The following is a 22,500-nucleotide window of genomic DNA, read 5'->3' as shown; positions in this document are numbered from 1 at the left end:
CAGCATAGATGTGTGTGTGTGTATATACAGTATAGATGTGTGTGTGTGTATATACAGTATATAGATGTGTGTGTGTGTACATACAGTATGTATGTGTGTATATACAGTATAGATGTGTGTGTATACAGTATAAATGTGTGTGTGTGTATACAGTATAGATGTGTGTGTGTGTATATACAGTATAGATGTGTGTGTGTGTGTGTGTGTGTGTATATACAGTATAGATGTGTGTGTGTGTGTATATACAGTATATAGATGTGTGTGTGTGTACATACAGTATATATGTGTGTGTGTATATACAGTATAGATGTGTGTGTGTGTGTGTGTATACAGTATAAATGTGTGTGTGTGTATACAGTATAGATGTGTGTGTGTGTATATACAGTATAGATGTGTGTGTGTATACAGTATAGATGTGTGTGTGTGTATATACAGTATATGTGTGTATATACAGTGTATATATATATATGCGTGTGTGTGTGTGTGTGTGTGTGTATATATATACAGTATATAGATATATAGATGTGTGTGTGTTTCAGGATGTTGTTTGAAGACAACGACAGCGGCCTGTTCAGTGTGACATTGTTCCGTAAGGCACTGGATGACTTCAAGCACAAGGCCAGAGAAAACAAGTAAGTACATCCCATAATAGCAGGGTGGTTGTACACAAGTAAGTACATCCCATAATAGCAGGGTGGTTGTACACAAGTAAGTACATCCCATAATAGCAGGGTGGTTGTACACAAGTAAGTACATCCCATAATAGCAGGGTGGTTGTACACAAGTAGGTACATCCCATAATAGCAGGGTGGTTGTACACAAGTAAGTACATCCCATAATAGCAGGGTGGTTGTACACAAGTAAATACATCCCATAATAGCAGGGTGGTTGTACACAAGTAAGTACATCCCATAATAGCAGGGTGGTTGTACACAAGTAGGTACATCCCATAATAGCAGGGTGGTTGTACACAAGTAAGTACATCCCATAATAGCAGGGTGGTTGTACACAAGTAAATACATCCCATAATAGCAGGGTGGTTGTACACAAGTAAGTACATCCCATAATAGCAGGGTGGTTGTACACAAGTAAATACATCCCATAATAGCAGGGTGGTTGTACACAAGTAGGTACATCCCATAATAGCAGGGTGGTTGTAGACAAGTAAGTACATCCCATAATAGCAGGGTGGTTGTACACAAGTAAGTACATCCCATAATAGCAGGGTGGTTGTACACAAGTAGGTACATCCCATAATAGCAGGGTGGTTGTAGACAAGTAAGTACATCCCATAATAGCAGGGTGGTTGTACACAAGTAAGTACATCCCATAATAGCAGGGTGGTTGTACACAAGTAAGTACATCCCATAATAGCAGGGTGGTTGTACACAAGTAAGTACATCCCATAATAGCAGGGTGGTTGTAGACAAGTAAGTACATCCCATAATAGCAGGGTGGTTGTACACAAGTAAGTACATCCCATAATAGCAGGGTGGTTGTACACAAGTAAGTACATCCCATAATAGCAGGGTGGTTGTAGACAAGTAAGTACATCCCATAATAGCAGGGTGGTTGTAGACAAGTAAGTACATCCCATAATAGCAGGGTGGTTGTACACAAGTAAGTACATCCCATAATAGCAGGGTGGTTGTACACAAGTAAGTACATCCCATAATAGCAGGGTGGTTGTACACAAGTAAGTACATCCCATAATAGCAGGGTGGTTGTACACAAGTAAGTACATCCCATAATAGCAGGGTGGTTGTAGACAAGTAAGTACATGTACATCCCATAATAGCAGGGTGGTTGTAGACAAGTAAATACATCCCATAATAGCAGGGTGGTTGTACACAAGTAAGTACATCCCATAATAGCAGGGTGGTTGTACACAAGTAAGTACATCCCATAATAGCAGGGTGGTTGTAGACAAGTAAGTACATCCCATAATAGCAGGGTGGTTGTAGACAAGTAAGTACATCCCATAATAGCAGGGTGGTTGTACACAAGTAAGTACATCCCATAATAGCAGGGTGGTTGTACACAAGTAGGTACATGTACATCCCATAATAGCAGGGTGGTTGTGCTGCCTCAGGTTCACGGTGCGTGACTTCCATTACAACGAGGAGGAGATGAAGGCAGACAAAGAGGAGATGACTCGCTTGTCCACGGACAAGAAGAAGCAGTTTGTATGGCAGCACCTTGTCTCACCTTGTCTCACCTGTGCAGGTGTGCTGCTCACCTTCTGCTGCCTCCTGCAGGGTCCTCTGGTGCGATGGCTGAAAGTCAACTTCAGTGAGGCCTTCATCGCCTGGATACACATCAAAGCTCTCAGGGTCTTTGTGGAGTCTGTCCTCAGGTCTGTACTTTTACACCTCTGACACCTGTTACACCTGTTACACCTTTTACACCTGTTACACCTGTTACACCTGTTACACCTGTTACACCTCTGACACCTGTTACACCTTTTACACCTGTTACACTGGATACACATCAAAGCTCTCAGGGTCTTTGTGGAGTCTGTCCTCAGGTCTGTACTTTTACACCTCTGACACCTGTTACACCTGTTACACTGGATACACATCAAAGCTCTCAGGGTCTTTGTGGAGTATGTCCTCAGGTCTGTACTTTTACACCTGTTACACCTTTTACACCTGTTACACCTGTTACACCTTTTACACCTGTTACACTGGATACACATCAAAGCTCTCAGGGTCTTTGTGGAGTATGTCCTCAGGTCTGTACTTTTACACCTGTTACACCTTTTACACCTGTTACACCTGTTACACCTTTTACACCTGTTACACTGGATACACATCAAAGCTCTCAGGGTCTTTGTGGAGTCTGTCCTCAGGTCTGTACTTTTACACCTCTGACACCTGTTACACCTGTTACACCTGTTACACTGGATACACATCAAAGCTCTCAGGGTCTTTGTGAAGTATGTCCTCAGGTCTGTACTTTTACACCTGTTACACCTTTTACACCTGTTACACCTGTTACACCTTTTACACCTGTTACACTGGATACACATCAAAGCTCTCAGGGTCTTTGTGGAGTCTGTCCTCAGGTCTGTACTTTTACACCTCTGACACCTGTTACACCTGTTATACCTGTTACACCTTTTACACCTGTTACACCTGTTACACTGGATACACATCAAAGCTCTCAGGGTCTTTGTGGAGTCTGTCCTCAGGTCTGTACTTTTACACCTGTTACACCTTTTACACCTGTTACACCCTTTACACCTTTTGTAACTTTTGCACCTTTTACACCTTCTGCCTGCTCTCATTTACACCTCTGACACCCTGTACACATTTTACACCTGTTACACCCTTTACACCTTTTGTAACTTTTGCACCTTTTACACCTTCTGCCTGCTCTTATTTACACCTCTGACACCCTTTACACATTTTACACCTGTTACACCCTTTACACATTTTACACCTGTTACACCTTCTGCCTGCTCTCATTTACACCTCTGATGCCCTTTACACATTTTACACCTTTTGTAACTTTGCACCTTTTACACCTGTTACACCCTTTACACATTTTACACCTGTTACACCCTTTACACCTATTGTAACTTTTGCACCTTTTACACCTCTGACACCCTTTAAACATTTTGTAACCTTTGCACCTTTTATACCTGTTACACCTTCTGCTTGCTCTCATTTACACCTGTGACACCCTTTACACATTTTACACCTGTTGCACCCTTTACACATTTTACACCTGTTGCACCCTTTACACATTTTACACCTGTTACACCTTTTGTAACTTTTGCACCTTTTACACCCGTTACACCCTGTACACATTTTACACCTGTTACACCCTTTACACCTATTGTAACTTTTGCACCTTTTACGCCTGTTACACCTGTTACACCTGTTAGACCCTTTACACCTATTGTAACTTTTGCACCTGTTACACCCTATACACCGTTTGTAACTTTTGCACCTTTTACACCTGTTACACCTTTTACACCTGTTACACCCTTTACACCTATTGTAACTTTTGCACCTTTGACACCTGTTACACCCTTTACACCATTTGTAACTTTTGCACCTTTTACACCTGTTACACCTTCTGCCTGCTCTCATTTTGACCTGTGACACCCTTTACACATTTTACACCTGTTGCACCCTTTACACATTTTACACCTGTTACACCCTTTACACCTTTTGTAACTTGTACACATTTTACACCTGTTACACCCTTTACACCTATTGTAACGTTTGCACCTTTTACGCCTGTTACACCTTTTACACCTGTTTCACCCTTTACACCTATTGTAACTTTTGCACCTGTTACACACTATACACCGTTTGTAACTTTTGCACATTTTACACCTGTTACACCTTTTACACCTGTTACACCCTTTACACCTATTGTAACTTTTGCACCTTTTACACCTGTTACACCCATTACACCGTTTGTAACTTTTGTAACTTTTGCACCTTTTACACCTGTTACACCTTCTGCCTGCTCTCATTTTGACCTGTGACACCCTTTACACATTTTACACCTGTTACACCCTGTCAGGTTCAAACACTGATGACATCTATTAAACAAGACAAGAAGCAAAGAATCAAACAGAGACAGAATTCAATTTGGACTCAATTTTGAGGAGAGACGCGGCCACTGTACTCTCTGTACAGTCTTGCACCACGCTCTGCCAAAAGATTGCACTCCTTCTTTTTTTGACTTTCTCCCCCCACCTGACCACAGCTGCTTCCAGAGGGAAGTGGGTCGTAAACAGCGTTGCCTTTGGTTACCGAACAGTTCGAAAGAAGAGGTCGTAAAATACTTCAAAAAGAGTTCCATAAAATAGTTCAAAGAGAGTTCGTAAAATACTTCAAAAAGAGTTCGTCTGGAAGTTGGGCAGATCCTGCCATCATCTGTCCGCTTTGAAGTCACAGTAGAGTTTTACGAGCCTTCCTCCTGGTAGACCCCAAAGACAGCTCCAGTCCTCCTGCCAGGAACTCAATGGAATACAAAGCTTTTGTGATCATTTACAAACAATTATTCTAACACACCCTTTACACATTTTACACCTGTTACACCCTTTACACCTGTGACACCCTTTACACATTTTACACCTGTTACACCCTTTACACCTGTGACACCCTTTACACATTTTACACCTGTTACACCCTTTACACCTGTGACACCCTTTACACATTTTACACCTGTTACACCCTTTACACCTTTTGTAACTTTTGCACCTTTTACACCTTTTACACCCTGTACACATTTTACACCTGTTACACCCTTTACACCGTTTGTAACCTTTGCACCTTTTACAACTGTTACACCTTCTGCCTGCTCTCATTTACACCTGTGACACCCTTTACACATATTACACCTGTTACACCCTTTGTAACTTTTGCACCTTTTACACCTGTTACACCCTTTACACCTTTTACACCTGTTACACCCTTTACACCGTTTGTAACTTTTGCACCTTTTACACCCGTTACACCTTCTGCCTGCTCTCATTTACACCTCTGACACCCTTTACACATATTACACCTGTTACACCCTTTGTAACTTTTGCACCTGTTACACCCTTTACACCTTTTGTAACTTTTGCACCTTTTACACCGGTACTTTAGCACCTTTTACACCTGTTACAACTTTTGTACCTTTACACCTTTTTCACCTGTTACACCTTTTGCATCTTTTACACCTGTTACATCTTTTGCACCTGTTACACCTTTGGCACCGTTTACACCTGTTACACCTTTGGCACCGTTTACACCTGTTACATATTTTGCACCTTTGGAACTTTGGCACCGTTTACACCTGTTCCATATTTTGCACCTTTACACCTTTTACACCTATTCCCCCTTTTGCACATTTCCACCTTTTACACCTTTCCCCCTTTTGCACATTTCCACCTTTTACACCTGTTCCCCCTTTGCACATTTCTACCTTTTGCACCTTTCCACCTTTTGCACCTTTCCATCTTTTGCACCTGTTCCACCTATTACACCTTTCCCCGCTTTTACACCTGTTCCCCCTTTTATACCTTTTCCCCTTTTTACACCTGTTCCCCCTAATACACCTGTTCCCCCTTTTGCACATTTCTACCTTTTGCACCTGTTCCCCCTATTACACCTGTTCCCCCTAATACACCTGTTCCCCCTTTTGCACATTTCTACCTTTTGCACCTTTCCACCTTTTGCACCTTTCCATCTTTTGCACCTGTTCCACCTATTACACCTTTCCCCCCTTTTACACCTGTTCCCCCTTTTATACCTTTTCCCCTTTTTACACCTGTTCCCCCTAATACACCTGTTCCCCCTTTTGCACATTTCTACCTTTTGCACCTGTTCCCCCTATTACACCTGTTCCCCCTAATACACCTGTTCCCCCTTTTGCACATTTCTACCTTTTGCACCTTTCCATCTTTTGCACCTGTTCCCCCTATTACACCTGTTCCCCCTTTTACACAAAATCCCCCTTTTACACCTGTTCCCCCTATTACACCTGTTCCCCCTATTACACCTGTTCCCCCTATTACACAAAATCCCCCTTTTACACCTGTTCCCCCTATTACACCTGTTCCCCCTATTACACAAAATCCCCCTTTTACTCCTGTTCCCCCTATTACACCTGTTTCCCCTTTTGCACCTTTCCATCTGTCGCACCTTTCCCAGCATTCCCAGCTTGTGCAGCGCTGACACCTGTGCACCTTTGCACGCAGGTATGGTCTGCCGGTCAACTTCCAGGCCATGTTGCTGCAACCCAACAAGAAGAACATGAAGAAGCTGAGGGAAGTTCTCTATGAACTCTACAAACACCTGGACAGCAGCGCCGCCATCATTGATGTGAGTTACATCTACCTCTACTACATCTATACCTACTACACCTATATTACTACATCTACATTACTACATCTACCTCTACTACATCTACATTACTACATCTACCTCTACTACATCTATACCTACTACAACTATCTCTACTACATCTATCTCTACTACATCTACCTCTACTACATCTATACCTACTACAACTATCTCTACTACATCTATCTCTACTACATCTATATTACTACATCTACATTACTACATCTACCTCTACTACATCTACATTACTACATCTACCTCTACTACATCTATACCTACTACAACTATCTCTACTACATCTATCTCTACTACATCTACCTCTACTACATCTATACCTACTACAACTATCTCTACTACATCTATCTCTACTACATCTACATTACTACATCTACTACATCTATCTCTACTACATCTACATCTACTACATCTATATTACTACATCTACCTCTATTACATCTATACCTACTACAACTATCTCTACTACATCTATATTACTACATCTACCTCTACTACATCTATACCTACTAAAACTATCTCTACTACATCTATTTCTACTACATCTACATTACTACATCTACTACATCTATCTCTACTACATCTACATCTACTACATCTATATTACTACATCTACCTCTATTACATCTATACCTACTACAACTATCTCTACTACATCTATATTACTACATCTACCTCTACTACATCTATACTTACTACAACTATCTCTACTACATCTACATCTACTACATCTATATTACTACATCTACCTCTATTACATCTATACCTACTACAACTATCTCTACTACATCTATATTACTACATCTACCTCTACTACATCTATACCTACTACAACTATCTCTACGACATCTATCTCTACTACATCTATATTACTATCTCTACTACATCTATATTACTACATCTACCTCTACTACATCTATACCTACTACAACTATCTCTACTACATCTATCTCTACTACATCTATATTACTACATCTACTACATCTATATTACTACATCTATCTCTACTACATCTATATTACTACATCTACCTCTACTACATCTATACCTACTACAACTATCTCTACTACATCTATATTACTACATCTACCTCTATTACATCTATACCTACTACAACTATCTCTACTACATCTATATTACTACATCTACCTCTACTACATCTATACCTACTACAACTATCTCTACGACATCTATCTCTACTACATCTATATTACTATCTCTACTACATCTATATTACTACATCTACCTCTACTACATCTATACCTACTACAACTATCTCTACTACATCTATCTCTACTACATCTATATTACTACATCTACTACATCTATTTCTACTACATCTATATTACTACATCTATCTCTACTACATCTATATTACTACATGTATATTACTACAACTATCTCTACTACATCTATCTCTACTACATCTATATTACTACATTTACTACATCTATACCTACTACATCTATCTCTACTACATCTATATTACTATAGCTCTACGACATCTATCTCTACTACATCTATATTACTACATCTACTACATCTATCTCTACTACATCTATATTACTACATCTACCTCTACTACATCTATACCTACTACAACTATCTCTACTACATCTATCTCTACTACATTACTACATCTATTTCTACTACATCTATATTACTACATCTACCGCTACTACATCTATATTACTACATCTATATTACTACATCTACTACAACTATCTCTACTACATCTATATTACTACATCTACTACATCTATCTTTACTACATCTATATTACTACATCTATCTCTACTACATCTATATTACTACATCTATATTACTACATCTACTACAACTATCTCTACTACATCTATATTACTACATCTACCTCTACTACATCTATCTCTACTACATCTATATTACTACATCTACTACAACTATCTCTACTACATCTATATTACTACATCTACTACATCTATCTTTACTACATCTATATTACTACATCTATCTCTACTACATCTATATTACTACATCTATATTACTACATCTACTACAACTATCTCTACTACATCTATATTACTACATCTACTACATCTATCTCTACTACATCTATATTACTACAGCTATCTCTACTACATCTATATTACTACATCTACTACATCTATCTCTACTACATCTATACCTACTACAACTATCTCTACTACATCTATCTCTACTACATCACTACATCTATTTCTACTACATCTATATTACTACATCTACCTCTACTACATCTATCTCTACTACATCTATATTACTACATCTATATTACTACATCTACTACAACTATCTCTACTACATCTATATTACTACATCTATCTCTACTACATCTATATTACTACATCTATATTACTACATCTACTACATCTATCTTTACTACATCTATATTACTACATCTATCTCTACTACATCTATATTACTACATCTATATTACTACATCTACTACAACTATCTCTACTACATCTATATTACTACATCTACTACATCTATCTCTACTACATCTATATTACTACATCTATCTCTACTACATCTATATTACTACATCTATATTACTACATCTACTACAACTATCTCTACTACATCTATATTACTACATCTATCTCTACTACATCTATATTACTACATCTATCTCTACTACATCTATATTACTACATCTATATTACTACATCTACTACAACTATCTCTACTACATCTATATTACTACATCTACCTCTACTACATCTATCTCTACTACATCTATATTACTACATCTACTACAACTATCTCTACTACATCTATATTACTACATCTACTACATCTATCTTTACTACATCTATATTACTACATCTATCTCTACTACATCTATATTACTACATCTACTACAACTATCTCTACTACATCTATATTACTACATCTACTACATCTATCTCTACTACATCTATATTACTACATCTATCTCTACTACATCTATATTACTACATCTACTACATCTATCTCTACTACATCTATACCTACTACAACTATCTCTACTACATCTATCTCTACTACATCACTACATCTATTTCTACTACATCTATATTACTACATCTACCTCTACTACATCTATCTCTACTACATCTATATTACTACATCTACTACAACTATCTCTACTACATCTATATTACTACATCTATCTCTACTACATCTATATTACTACATCTATATTACTACATCTACTACATCTATCTTTACTACATCTATATTACTACATCTATCTCTACTACATCTATATTACTACATCTATATTACTACATCTACTACAACTATCTCTACTACATCTATATTACTACATCTACTACATCTATCTCTACTACATCTATATTACTACATCTATCTCTACTACATCTATATTACTACATCTATATTACTACATCTACTACAACTATCTCTACTATATCTATATTACTACATCTACTACATCTATCTTTACTACATCTATATTACTACATCTATCTCTACTACATCTATATTACTACATCTATACCTACTACATCTATACCTACTACATCTATCTCTACTACATCTATATTACTACATCTATCTCTACTACATCTATATTACTACATCTATCTCTACTACATCTACATTACTACATCTATCTCTACTACATCTATATTACTACATCTATCTCTACTACATCTACATTACTACATCTATCTCTACTACATCTATATTACTACATCTATCTCTACTACATCTACATTACTACATCTATCTCTACTACATCTATATTACTACATATATATTACTACATCTAAATTACTACAGCTATATTACTACATCTATATTACTACATCTATACCTACTACATCTATCTCTACTACATCTATCTCTACTACATCTATATTACTACATCTATCTCTACTACATCTGTATTACTACATCTATCTCTACTACATCTATATTACTACATCTATATTACTACATCTATATTACTACATCTAAATTACTACATCTACCTCTATCTCTACTACATCTATCTCTACTACATCTATATTACTACATCTATCTCTACTACATCTATATTACTACATCTATCTCTACTACATCTATATTACTACATCTATACCTACTACATCTATACCTACTACATCTATCTCTACTACATCTATATTACTACATCTATCTCTACTACATCTATATTACTACATCTATCTCTACTACATCTACATTACTACATCTATCTCTACTACATCTATATTACTACATCTATCTCTACTACATCTACATTACTACATCTATCTCTACTACATCTATATTACTACATATATATTACTACATCTAAATTACTACAGCTATATTACTACATCTATATTACTACATCTATACCTACTACATCTATCTCTACTACATCTATCTCTACTACATCTATATTACTACATCTATCTCTACTACATCTGTATTACTACATCTATCTCTACTACATCTATATTACTACATCTATATTACTACATCTAAATTACTACATCTACCTCTATCTCTACTACATCTATCTCTACTACATCTATATTACTACATCTATCTCTACTACATCTATATTACTACATCTATCTCTACTACATCTATATTACTACATCTAAATTATAATTATTATAACTATAATTATTATTTATTTATTTACTACATCTACCTCTACTACATCTAGCTCTACTACATCTATATTACTACATCTATATTACTTCATCTATCTCTACTACATCTATATTACTACATCTATATTACTTCATCTATCTCTACTACATCTATATTACTGCATCTATATTATTACATCTATCTCTACTACATCTATCTCTACTACATCTATATTACTACATCTATATTACTACATCTATCTCTACTACATCTATATTACTACATCTACCTCTACTACGTCTATCTCTACTACATCTATATCAGCGTCTCCATGGCGACGGCTAGAGGTAGTTTTGTGGTGTGAAGCTAAGGAGAGTGTGTGTCCCCCCCCCCCTCTCTGCAGGCGTCCATGGACATTCCAGGTCTGAACCTGAGCCAGCAGGAGTACTACCCCTACGTGTACTACAAGGTGGACTGCAACCTGCTGGACTTCAAAGTCTAAGAAGACAGGAGGTCTCACTCTGTCCACAACTTCTTCTTCTTCTTCTTGTCCTCCCAAACAAGAACATGTCAACTTGAACTCTGACCTCCCCTCTCCTTGAACTCTGACCTCCCCTCTCCTTGAACTCTGACCTCCCCTCTCCTTGAACTCTGACCTCCCCTCTCCTTGAACTCTGACCTCCCCTCTCCTTGAACTCTGACCTCCCCTCTCCTTGAACTCTGACCTCCCCTCTCCTTGAACTCTGACCTCCCCTCTCCTTGCGTGACAAATGCAGAGAGTTGACTTATTGCAGGAGTCTCTCAATGTTTGTGTTTGTGTTTGTGTTTGTGTTTATGTTTGTGTTTGTGTTTGTGTTTGTAGCAAGTAGAAGGTCAAATACCTGCTGACTGATCGTCGTATCGTTATTTGTGTGCATACTGTAAAGTATTTCAAAATGATAATAAATGTTCATATCATTCAATCATTTGTCTTTTTCTGTCTTTTGAGCAGGCAACTCAGACAAGACCTCCACCAGGTCCTTCCTCCCAGTGGTAAAGACATCACCTGTTCATTATGCCCTGCAAGTTACTAACCCCGTTTCCATATGAGTTGGGAAATGGTGTTAGATGTAAATATAAACGGAATACAATGATTTGCAAATCCTTTTCAAGCCATATTCAGTTGAATATGCTACAAAGACAACATATTTGACAGATTGTTGAACAACTTAAGCTGTACATCAAGCATATATATATATATATATATATATATATATATATATATATATATATATATATATATATATATATATATATATATATATACATCGTGTAAACTGGAGCCTCCGTGTTTGTTATTTTGTAGTTTCATACAGTATAGGCCACATTTATAAACCCTCGGTTACACTTTTTTAAATAATAGCTTTAGTTGATATAACACTCCCGTCAGGGGGTGCATTAATCCAGCACAACAGCGGCGCATGGACTTCATTTATAAGTAAAGGTAAGACCATAATAACATTTATTTTTATTAAATGTGCTTTTTTTGTGTGTGTGCTACAGTTTGTATGTGTAAAGTTAAAGTGAAGTTAAAGTACCAATGATTGTCACACACACTAGGTGTGGTGAAATGTGTCCTCTGCATTTGACCCATCCCCTTGATCACCCCCTGGGAGGTGAGGGGAGCAGTGGGCAGCAGCGGTGGCCGCGCCCGGGAATAATTGTTGGTGATTTAACCCCCAATTCCAAGCCTTGATGCTGAGTGTCAAGCAGGGAAGAATGCTGGTATGAGCTTTTAAACATAACCCGTTAACTGCTGCCAATCAAATGGTGAATAAGATACTCTTTAGGGTTCATATGTTTGTAAATGTGACTGTGATGAAGTCAGTGCCTCACCAGCCATCAACCTCACTGCTGTATAAATATAATATATTAACACATACAGTATAAATATACATATATTATATTTACACATACAGTATAAATATACATATATTATATTTACACATACAGTATAAATATACATATATTTACACATACATATATTATATTTACACATACAGTACAGTATAAATATAATATATGTATAACTTTGCCTCCTTCGTGCGCTTCATTTGCATAAAAATGACGTTACCACTGATGACCTCACCGCTCAGCCAATCAGCGCAGCACATGGCGCTCGGTCTCAGTAGCCACGCCCCCTGCCCGTGATGACGCACGACGTTTTGTCACGCGGGTCAGCCCGCAACACCACGATGAGGAAGATGATGAAGAGGAAGATGAAGATGGCGCCATGAGAGAGGCGCGCAGACGTTCCGGGAGCAGCCGAGCTGAGCCGAGCTGAGCCGAGCCGTGTTATCCTCATCCTCCTCCTCATCCTCATCACCCTCCTCATCATCCTCCTCATCCTCCTCAGGTGTGTGTGTGTGTGTGTGTGTGTGTGTGTGTGTGTGTGTGTGTGTGTGTGTGTGTGTGTGTGTGTGTGTGTGATGGGCTGCGGGGGCAGCAGGGGGGTCCAGGTCCAGGGGGACAGCATCATAGAAGCCAAGTACCAGGAGAACTGGACCAGAGACACTGAGTCCACTTGGCTGACCAACACTGACGTGCAGGAACATCCACTTCCACTTCCACTTCCACTTCCACTTCCACTCGCCACCTGTGAGTCTCATGCACACCTCTTTCTCATCTCAAACACCTTTTGATATCATGTCTTCATCTCTATCATCTTTTAATAGCATATGTAGCATCTCTACCATCTTTTAATATCATATCTTCATCTCTATCATCTTTTAATAGCATCTTCATCTCTACCATCTTTTAATAGCATATGTATCATCTTCATCTCTATCATATGTATCATCTTCATCTCTATCATCTTTTAATAGCATATGTATCATCTTCATCTCTATCATCTTTTAATAGCATATGTAGCATCTTCATCTCTATCATCTTTTAATATCATATGTATCATCTTCATCTCTACCATCTTTTAATATCATATGTATCATCTTCATCTCCATCATCTTTTAATATCATATGTATCATCTTCATCGCCATCATCTTTTAATATCATATGTATCATCTTCATCTCTATCATCTTTTAATAGCATCTTTATCATGTTTTAATATCATCTTCATCTCTATCTTCTTTTAATAGCATCTTCATCTCTACCAGCTTTTAATATCATATGTATCATCTTCATCTCTATCATCTTTTAATATCATATGTATCATCTTCATCTCTATCATATTTTAATATCATATGTATCATCTTCATCTCTATCATCTTTTAATAGCATATGTATCATCTTCATCTCTATCATATTTTAATAGCATATGTATCATCTTCATCTCTATCATATTTTAATATCATATGTATCATCTTCATCTCTACCATCTTTTAATATCATCTTCATCTCTACCATCTTTTAATATCATATGTATCATCTTCATCTCCATCATCTTTTAATATCAAATGTATCATCTTCATCGCCATCATCTTTTAATATCATATGTATCATCTTCATCTCTATCATATTTTAATAGCATCTTTATCATGTTTTAATATCATCTTCATCTCTATCATCTTTTAATAGCATCTTCATCTCTACCATCTTTTAATATCATATGTATCATCTTCATCTCTATCATCTTTTAATATCATATGTATCATCTTCATCTCTATCATATTTTAATATCATATGTATCATCTTCATCTCTATCATATTTTAATAGCATCTTTATCATGTTTTAATATCATCTTCATCTCTATCATCTTTTAATAGCATCTTCATCTCTACCATCTTTTAATATCATATGTATCATCTTCATCTCTATCATCTTTTAATATCATATGTATCATCTTCATCTCTATCATATTTTAATATCATATGTATCATCTTCATCTCTACCATCGTTTAATATCATATGTATCATCTTCATCTCTACCATCTTTTAATATCATATGTATCATCTTCATCTCCATCATCTTTTAATATATGTATCATCTTCATCGCCATCATCTTTTAATATCATATGTATCATCTTCATCTCTATCATCTTTTAATAGCATCTTTGTCATGTTTTAATATCATCTTCATCTCTATCATCTTTTAATATCATATGTATCATCTTCATCTTTATCATCTTTTAATAGCATCTTTATCATCCTAATATCATCTATGATCATCTTCATCTGTATCATGTTTTAATATCATCTTTATCATCTATCATCATCTTCATCTGTATCATGTTTTAATATCATCTTTATCATCTATGATCATCTTCATCTTTGTCATGTTTTAATATCATCTTCATGTATATCATCTCTTTATATCATATGTATCATCTTCATCTTTATCATCTTTTAATAGCATCTTTATCATCCTAATATCATCTATGATCATCTTCATCTGTATCATGTTTTAATATCATCTTTATCATCTATCATCATCTTCATCTTTGTCATGTTTTAATATCATCTTCATCTATATCATCTTTTAATAGCATATGTATCATCTTCATCTCTATCATCTTTTAATAACTTCTTTATCAAGTTTTAATATCATCTTCATGTATATCATCTTTTTATATCATATGTATCATCTTCATCTTTATCATCTTTTAATAGCATCTTTATCATCCTAATATCATCTATGATCATCTTCATCTGTATCATGTTTTAATATCATCTTTATCATCTATCATCATCTTCATCTTTGTCATGTTTAATATCATCTTTATCATCTATGATCATCTTCATCTGTATCATGTTTTAATATCATCTTTATCATCTATCATCATCTTCATCTTTACCATGTTTTAATATCATCTTTATCATCTATCATCATCATCTTCATCTTTACCATGTTTTAATATCATCTTTATCATCTATCATCATCTTCATCTTTACCATGTTTTAATATCATCTTTATCATCTATCATCATCTTCATCTTTGTCATGTTTAATATCATCTTTATCATCTATCATCATCTTCATCTTTGTCATGTTTTAATATCATCTTTATCATCTATGATCATCTTCATCTTTACCATGTTTTAATATCATCTTTATCATCTATCATCATCTTCATCTTCATCATATTTATCATCCTCATATCATCATCATCTTTATCATGTTTTAATATCATATGTATCATCTTAATATCATCTTTCAATAGCATCTTTATCATCCTAATATCATCTATGATCATCTTCATCTGTATCATGTTTTAATATCATCTTTATCATCTATCATCATCTTCATCATGTTTAATATCATCTTTATCATCTATCATCATCTTCATCTTTGTCATGTTTTAATATCATCTTTATCATCTATCATCATCTTCATCTTTGTCATGTTTTAATAACATCTTTATCATGTTTTAATATCATCTTTATCATCTATGATCATCTTCATCTTTACCATGTTTTAATAACATCTTTATCATGTTTTAATATCATCTTTATCATCTATGATCATCTTCATCTTTATCATGTTTTAATAGCATCTTTATCATCTATGATCATCTTCATCTTTACCATGTTTTAATAACATCTTTATCATGTTTTAATATCATCTTTATCATCCATCATCATCTTCATCTTTACCATGTTTTAATATCATCTTTATCATCTATCATCATCTTCATCTTTACCATGTTTTAATATCATCTTTATCATCTATCATCATCTTCATCTTTACCATGTTTTAATATCATCTTTATCATCTATCATCGTCTTCATCTTTACCATGTTTTAATATCATCTTTATCATCTATCATCATCTTCATCTTTACCATGTTTTAATATCATCTTTATCATCTATGATCATCTTCATCTTTACCATGTTTTAATATCATCTTTATCATCTATGATCATCTTCATCTTTGTCATGTTTTAATATCATCTTTATCATCTATCATCATCTTCATCTTTACCATGTTTTAATATCATCTTTATCATCTATGATCATCTTCATCTTTACCATGTTTTAATAACATCTTTATCATGTTTTAATATCATCTTCATGTATATCATCTTTTTATATCATATGTATCATCTTCATCTTTATCATCTTTTAATAGCATCTTTATCATCCTAATATCATCTATGATCATCTTCATCTGTATCATGTTTTAATATCATCTTTATCATCTATCATCATCTTCATCTTTGTCATGTTTAATATCATCTTTATCATCTATCATCATCTTCATCTTTACCATGTTTTAATATCATCTTTATCATCTATCATCATCTTCATCTTTACCATGTTTTAATATCATCTTTATCATCTATCATCATCATCTTCATCTTTACCATGTTTTAATATCATCTTTATCATCTATCATCATCTTCATCTTTACCATGTTTTAATATCATCTTTATCATCTATCATCATCTTCATCTTTACCATGTTTTAATAACATCTTTATCATCTATCATCATCTTCATCTTTACCATGTTTTAATAACATCTTTATCATGTTTTAATATCATCTTCATGTATATCATCTTTTTATATCATATGTATCATCTTCATCTTTATCATCTTTTAATAGCATCTTTATCATCCTAATATCATCTATGATCATCTTCATCTGTATCATGTTTTAATATCATCTTTATCATCTATCATCATCTTCATCTTTGTCATGTTTAATATCATCTTTATCATCTATCATCATCTTCATCTTTGTCATGTTTTAATATCATCTTTATCATCTATCATCATCTTCATCTTTACCATGTTTTAATATCATCTTTATCATCTATCATCATCTTCATCTTTACCATGTTTTAATATCATCTTTATCATCTATCATCATCATCTTCATCTTTACCATGTTTTAATATCATCTTTATCATCTATCATCATCTTCATCTTTACCATGTTTTAATATCATCTTTATCATCTATGATCATCTTCATCTTTACCATGTTTTAATAACATCTTTATCATGTTTTAATATCATCTTCATGTATATCATCTTTTTATATCATATGTATCATCTTCATCTTTATCATCTTTTAATAGCATCTTTATCATCCTAATATCATCTATGATCATCTTCATCTGTATCAAGTTTTAATATCATCTTTATCATCTATCATCATCTTCATCTTTGTCATGTTTAATATCATCTTTATCATCTATCATCATCTTCATCTTTGTCATGTTTAATATCATCTTTATCATCCTAATATCATCTTCATCTTTGTCATGTTTTAATATCTTCATCTCTATCATCTTTTAGTAGCATTTGTATCATCTTCATCTTTATCATCTTTTAATAGCATCTTTATCATCCTAATATCATCTATGATCATCTTCATCTGTATCATGTTTTAATATCATCTTTATCATCTATCATCATCTTCATCTTTACCATGTTTTAATATCATCTTTATCATCTATCATCATCTTCATCTTTGTCATGTTTAATATCATCTTTATCATCTATGATCATCTTCATCTGTATCATGTTTTAATATCATCTTTATCATCTATGATCATCTTCATCTTTGTCATGTTTTAATAACATCTTTATCATCTATCATCATCTTCATCATGTTTAATATCATCTTTATCATCTATCATCATCTTCATCTGTATCATGTTTTAATATCATCTTTATCATCTATGATCATCTTCATCATGTTTAATATCATCTTTATCATCTATCATCATCTTCATCTTTGTCATGTTTAATATCATCTTTATCATCTATCATCATCTTCATCCTTACCATGTTTTAATATCATCTTTATCATCCTAATATCATCTTCATCTTCATCATATTTATCATCCTCATATCATCATCATCTTTATCATGTTTTAATATCATGTTTATCATTCTAATATCATCTTGATCATGTTTAGCATCCCAATATCATCTTCATCTTGATCATATTTATCATCCTAATATCATTTCCATATCGCTTCATCTTCATCCTGATATCATCTTCATATTTATATTATCTTCACGTTAAAATAGTCTAAATGATCGTCATCTTTATCATCCTCATGATTATCATGATCATATGTATCATTATCATGATAATTATCATCTATATGTTAATCATATTAATTATAATCATGTTTATGTTTATCGTCATGTTAATGATCATCTATATGATTATCATTATGTTAACTATCATCTACAGTATATGTTGGTAATATTCATCATTGTGTATGTTTATGATGATGATGATGATGATGATGATGCTGAGGTGTGCAGGTAAGGTGGAGACTAAGAGGATGGTGACCACAGGAACTCAGTGTGGGCAGCAGAGTGTGAGCAGCAGCACTACCAGCTGCAACCACCAGAGGCGGCAGAGACGCTCCTTTAGTGACGTAAGTCAAAGATCCTTTATATGGGACAAGAGCTCCCTGCTCATCATTCATGCTAGTCAAAGATCATGTATATGGCAGGAGCTCTCTGCTGCTTTTAAGGACTCACTACAAAAATGCTAGTCAAAGATCATTTATATATGACAGGAGCGCTCTGCTGTTTTGAAGGGTGTCTCACCAAAATACCAGTCAAAGATCATTATATGTGACAGGAGTGTTCTGCTGTTTTGAAGTCAAAGATCCTTTAAATATGACAGAAGTACGCTGTTGATTTTAAGGACTCACTGGGACAATTATGCTAGTAGACAAAGATCATTTATATGTGACAGGAGCTCTCTGCTGTTTCAAGGACTTAATGCTGGTCAAAGATCCTTTACCCATGACAGGATCTCTCTGCTGGTTTTAAGGACTCACCACAAAAATGCCAGTCAAAGATTCTTTATATGGGACAGGAGCGCTCTGCTAGTATTAAACACTTTTCCTAGTCAAAGATCCTTTATACATGACAGGATCTCTCTGCTGGTTTTAAAGACTCACTATAAAAATGGTAGTCCAAGATCCTTTATATATGACAGGATCTCTCTGCTGGTTTTAAAGACTCACCACAAAAATGCTAGTCAAAGATCCTTCATATGGGACAGGAGCGCTCTGCTAGTATTAAACACTTTTCCTAGTCAAAGATCCTTTATATATGACAGGATCTCTCTGCTGGTTTTAAAGACTCACTATAAAAATGGTAGTCCAAGATCCTTTATATATGACAGGATCTCTCTGCTGGTTTTAAAGACTCACTATAAAAATGGTAGTCCAAGATCCTTTATATATGACAGGATCTCTCTGCTGGTTTTAAAGACTCACTATAAAAATGGTAGTCAAAGATCATTTATATATGACAGGAGCGCTCTGCTGGTTTTAAAGACTCACTATAAAAATGGTAGTCCAAGATCCTTTATATATGACAGGATCTCTCTGCTGGTTTTAAAGACTCACTATAAAAATGGTAGTCAAAGATCATTTATATATGACAGGATCTCTCTGCTGGTTTTAAAGACTCACTATAAAAATGGTAGTCCAAGATCCTTTATATATGACAGGATCTCTCTGCTGGTTTTAAAGACTCACTATAAAAATGGTAGTCCAAGATCCTTTATATATGACAGGATCTCTCTGCTGGTTTTAAAGACTCACTATAAAAATGGTAGTCCAAGATCCTTTATATATGACAGGATCTCTCTGCTGGTTTTAAAGACTCACTATAAAAATGGTAGTCAAAGATCATTTATATATGACAGGATCTCTCTGCTGGTTTTAAAGACTCACTATAAAAATGGTAGTCCAAGATCCTTTATATATGACAGGATCTCTCTGCTGGTTTTAAAGACTCACCACAAAAATGCTCGTCAAAGATCCTTCATATGGGACAGGAGCGCTCTGCTAGTATTAAACACTTTTCCTAGTCAAAGATCCTTTATATATGACAGGAGCTCTCTGCTGGTTTTAAAGACTCACTATAAAAATGGTAGTCAAAGATCATTTATATATGACAGGATCTCTCTGCTGGTCTTAAGGACTCACTGTAAAAATGCTAATCAAAGATCATATATATATGACAGGAGCGCTCTGCTGGTCTTAAGGACTCACTATAAAAATGCTAATCAAAGATAATTTATATATGATTGGAACGCTCTGCTGTTTTGAAGGACGTATCAACAAAAATGCCAGTCAAAGATTCTTTATATGGGACAGGAGCGCTCTGCTAGTATTAAACACTTTTCCTAGTCAAAGATCCTTTATATATGACAGTGTCTCTCTGCTGGTCTTAAGGACTCACTATAAAAATGCTAATCAAAGATCATTTATATATGATTGGAACGCTCTGCTGTTTTGAAGGACGTATCAACAAAAATGCCAGTCAAAGATTCTTTATATGGGACAGGAGCGCTCTGCTAGTATTAAACACTTTTCCTAGTCAAAGATCCTTTATATATGACAGTGTCTCTCTGCTGGTCTTAAGGACTCACTATAAAAATGCTAATCAAAGATCATTTATATATGATTGGAACGCTCTGCTGTTTTGAAGGACGTATCAACAAAAATGCCAGTCAAAGATTCTTTATATGAGACAGGAGCACTCTGCTGGTTTTAAGGACTCACCACAAAAATGTTAGTCAAAGATCCTTCATATGGGACAGGAGCGCTCTTGCTAGTATTAAACACTTTTCCTAGTCAAAGATCCTTTATATATGACAGGATCTCTCTGCTGGTTTTAAAGACTCACTATAAAAATGGTAGTCCAAGATCCTTTATATATGACAGGATCTCTCTGCTGGTTTTAAAGACTCACTATAAAAATGCTAGTCAAAGATCATTTATATATGATTGGAGCGCTCTGCTGTTTTGAAGGACGTATCAACAAAAATGACAGTCAAAGATCCTTTATATGGGACAGGATCTCTCTGCTGGTTTTAAAGACTCACTATAAAAATGGTAGTCAAAGATCATTTATATATGATAGGAGCGCTCTGCTGTTTTGAAGGACGTATCAACAAAAATGCCAGTCAAAGATTCTTTATATGGGACAGGAGCGCTCTGCTGGTTTTAAAGACTCACTATAAAAATGGTAGTCAAAGATCATTTATATATGATTGGAGCGCTCTGCTGGTTTTAAAGACTCACTATA

At 34.9% G+C, this 22,500-nt stretch overlaps 2 protein-coding genes across 3 annotated transcripts in view; both read left to right on the top strand.

Annotated features, from left to right (window-relative positions):
- The window catches only part of LOC133577155 (V-type proton ATPase subunit C 1-A), a 47,315-nt gene extending 34,870 nt beyond the window's left edge, over positions 1–12,445 (top strand). Inside the window, exons 9-13 of one of the 2 annotated variants that reach the window (XM_072912592.1) lie at positions 540–632; positions 2,093–2,186; positions 2,259–2,356; positions 6,710–6,833; positions 11,887–12,445. In XM_072912592.1, the coding sequence (XP_072768693.1) occupies positions 540–632; positions 2,093–2,186; positions 2,259–2,356; positions 6,710–6,833; positions 11,887–11,985 (508 nt within the window). In that variant the 3' untranslated portion in view covers positions 11,986–12,445. Of the gene's footprint in view, positions 1–539; positions 633–2,092; positions 2,357–6,709; positions 6,834–11,886 lie in introns of both variants that reach the window. The other variant, XM_072912591.1, reaches the window with a different exon arrangement.
- Positions 12,446–13,514: 1,069 nt separating this feature from the next.
- LOC140677592 (uncharacterized) overlaps positions 13,515–22,500 on the top strand; it is a 9,925-nt gene continuing 939 nt past the window's right edge. Inside the window, exons 1-2 of the mRNA XM_072912555.1 lie at positions 13,515–14,120; positions 19,708–19,823. Of these exons, the coding sequence (XP_072768656.1) occupies positions 13,952–14,120; positions 19,708–19,823 (285 nt within the window). The 5' untranslated portion in view covers positions 13,515–13,951. The remainder of the gene's footprint in view (positions 14,121–19,707; positions 19,824–22,500) is intronic.

This window comes from Nerophis lumbriciformis, linkage group LG37, assembly GCF_033978685.3.
Source record: "Nerophis lumbriciformis linkage group LG37, RoL_Nlum_v2.1, whole genome shotgun sequence".
In the NCBI taxonomy this organism is placed as follows: Eukaryota; Metazoa; Chordata; class Actinopteri; order Syngnathiformes; family Syngnathidae; genus Nerophis; species Nerophis lumbriciformis.
Note: the sequence above shows the minus strand (reverse complement) of the source record. Positions and strands in the feature narration are given on the sequence as shown.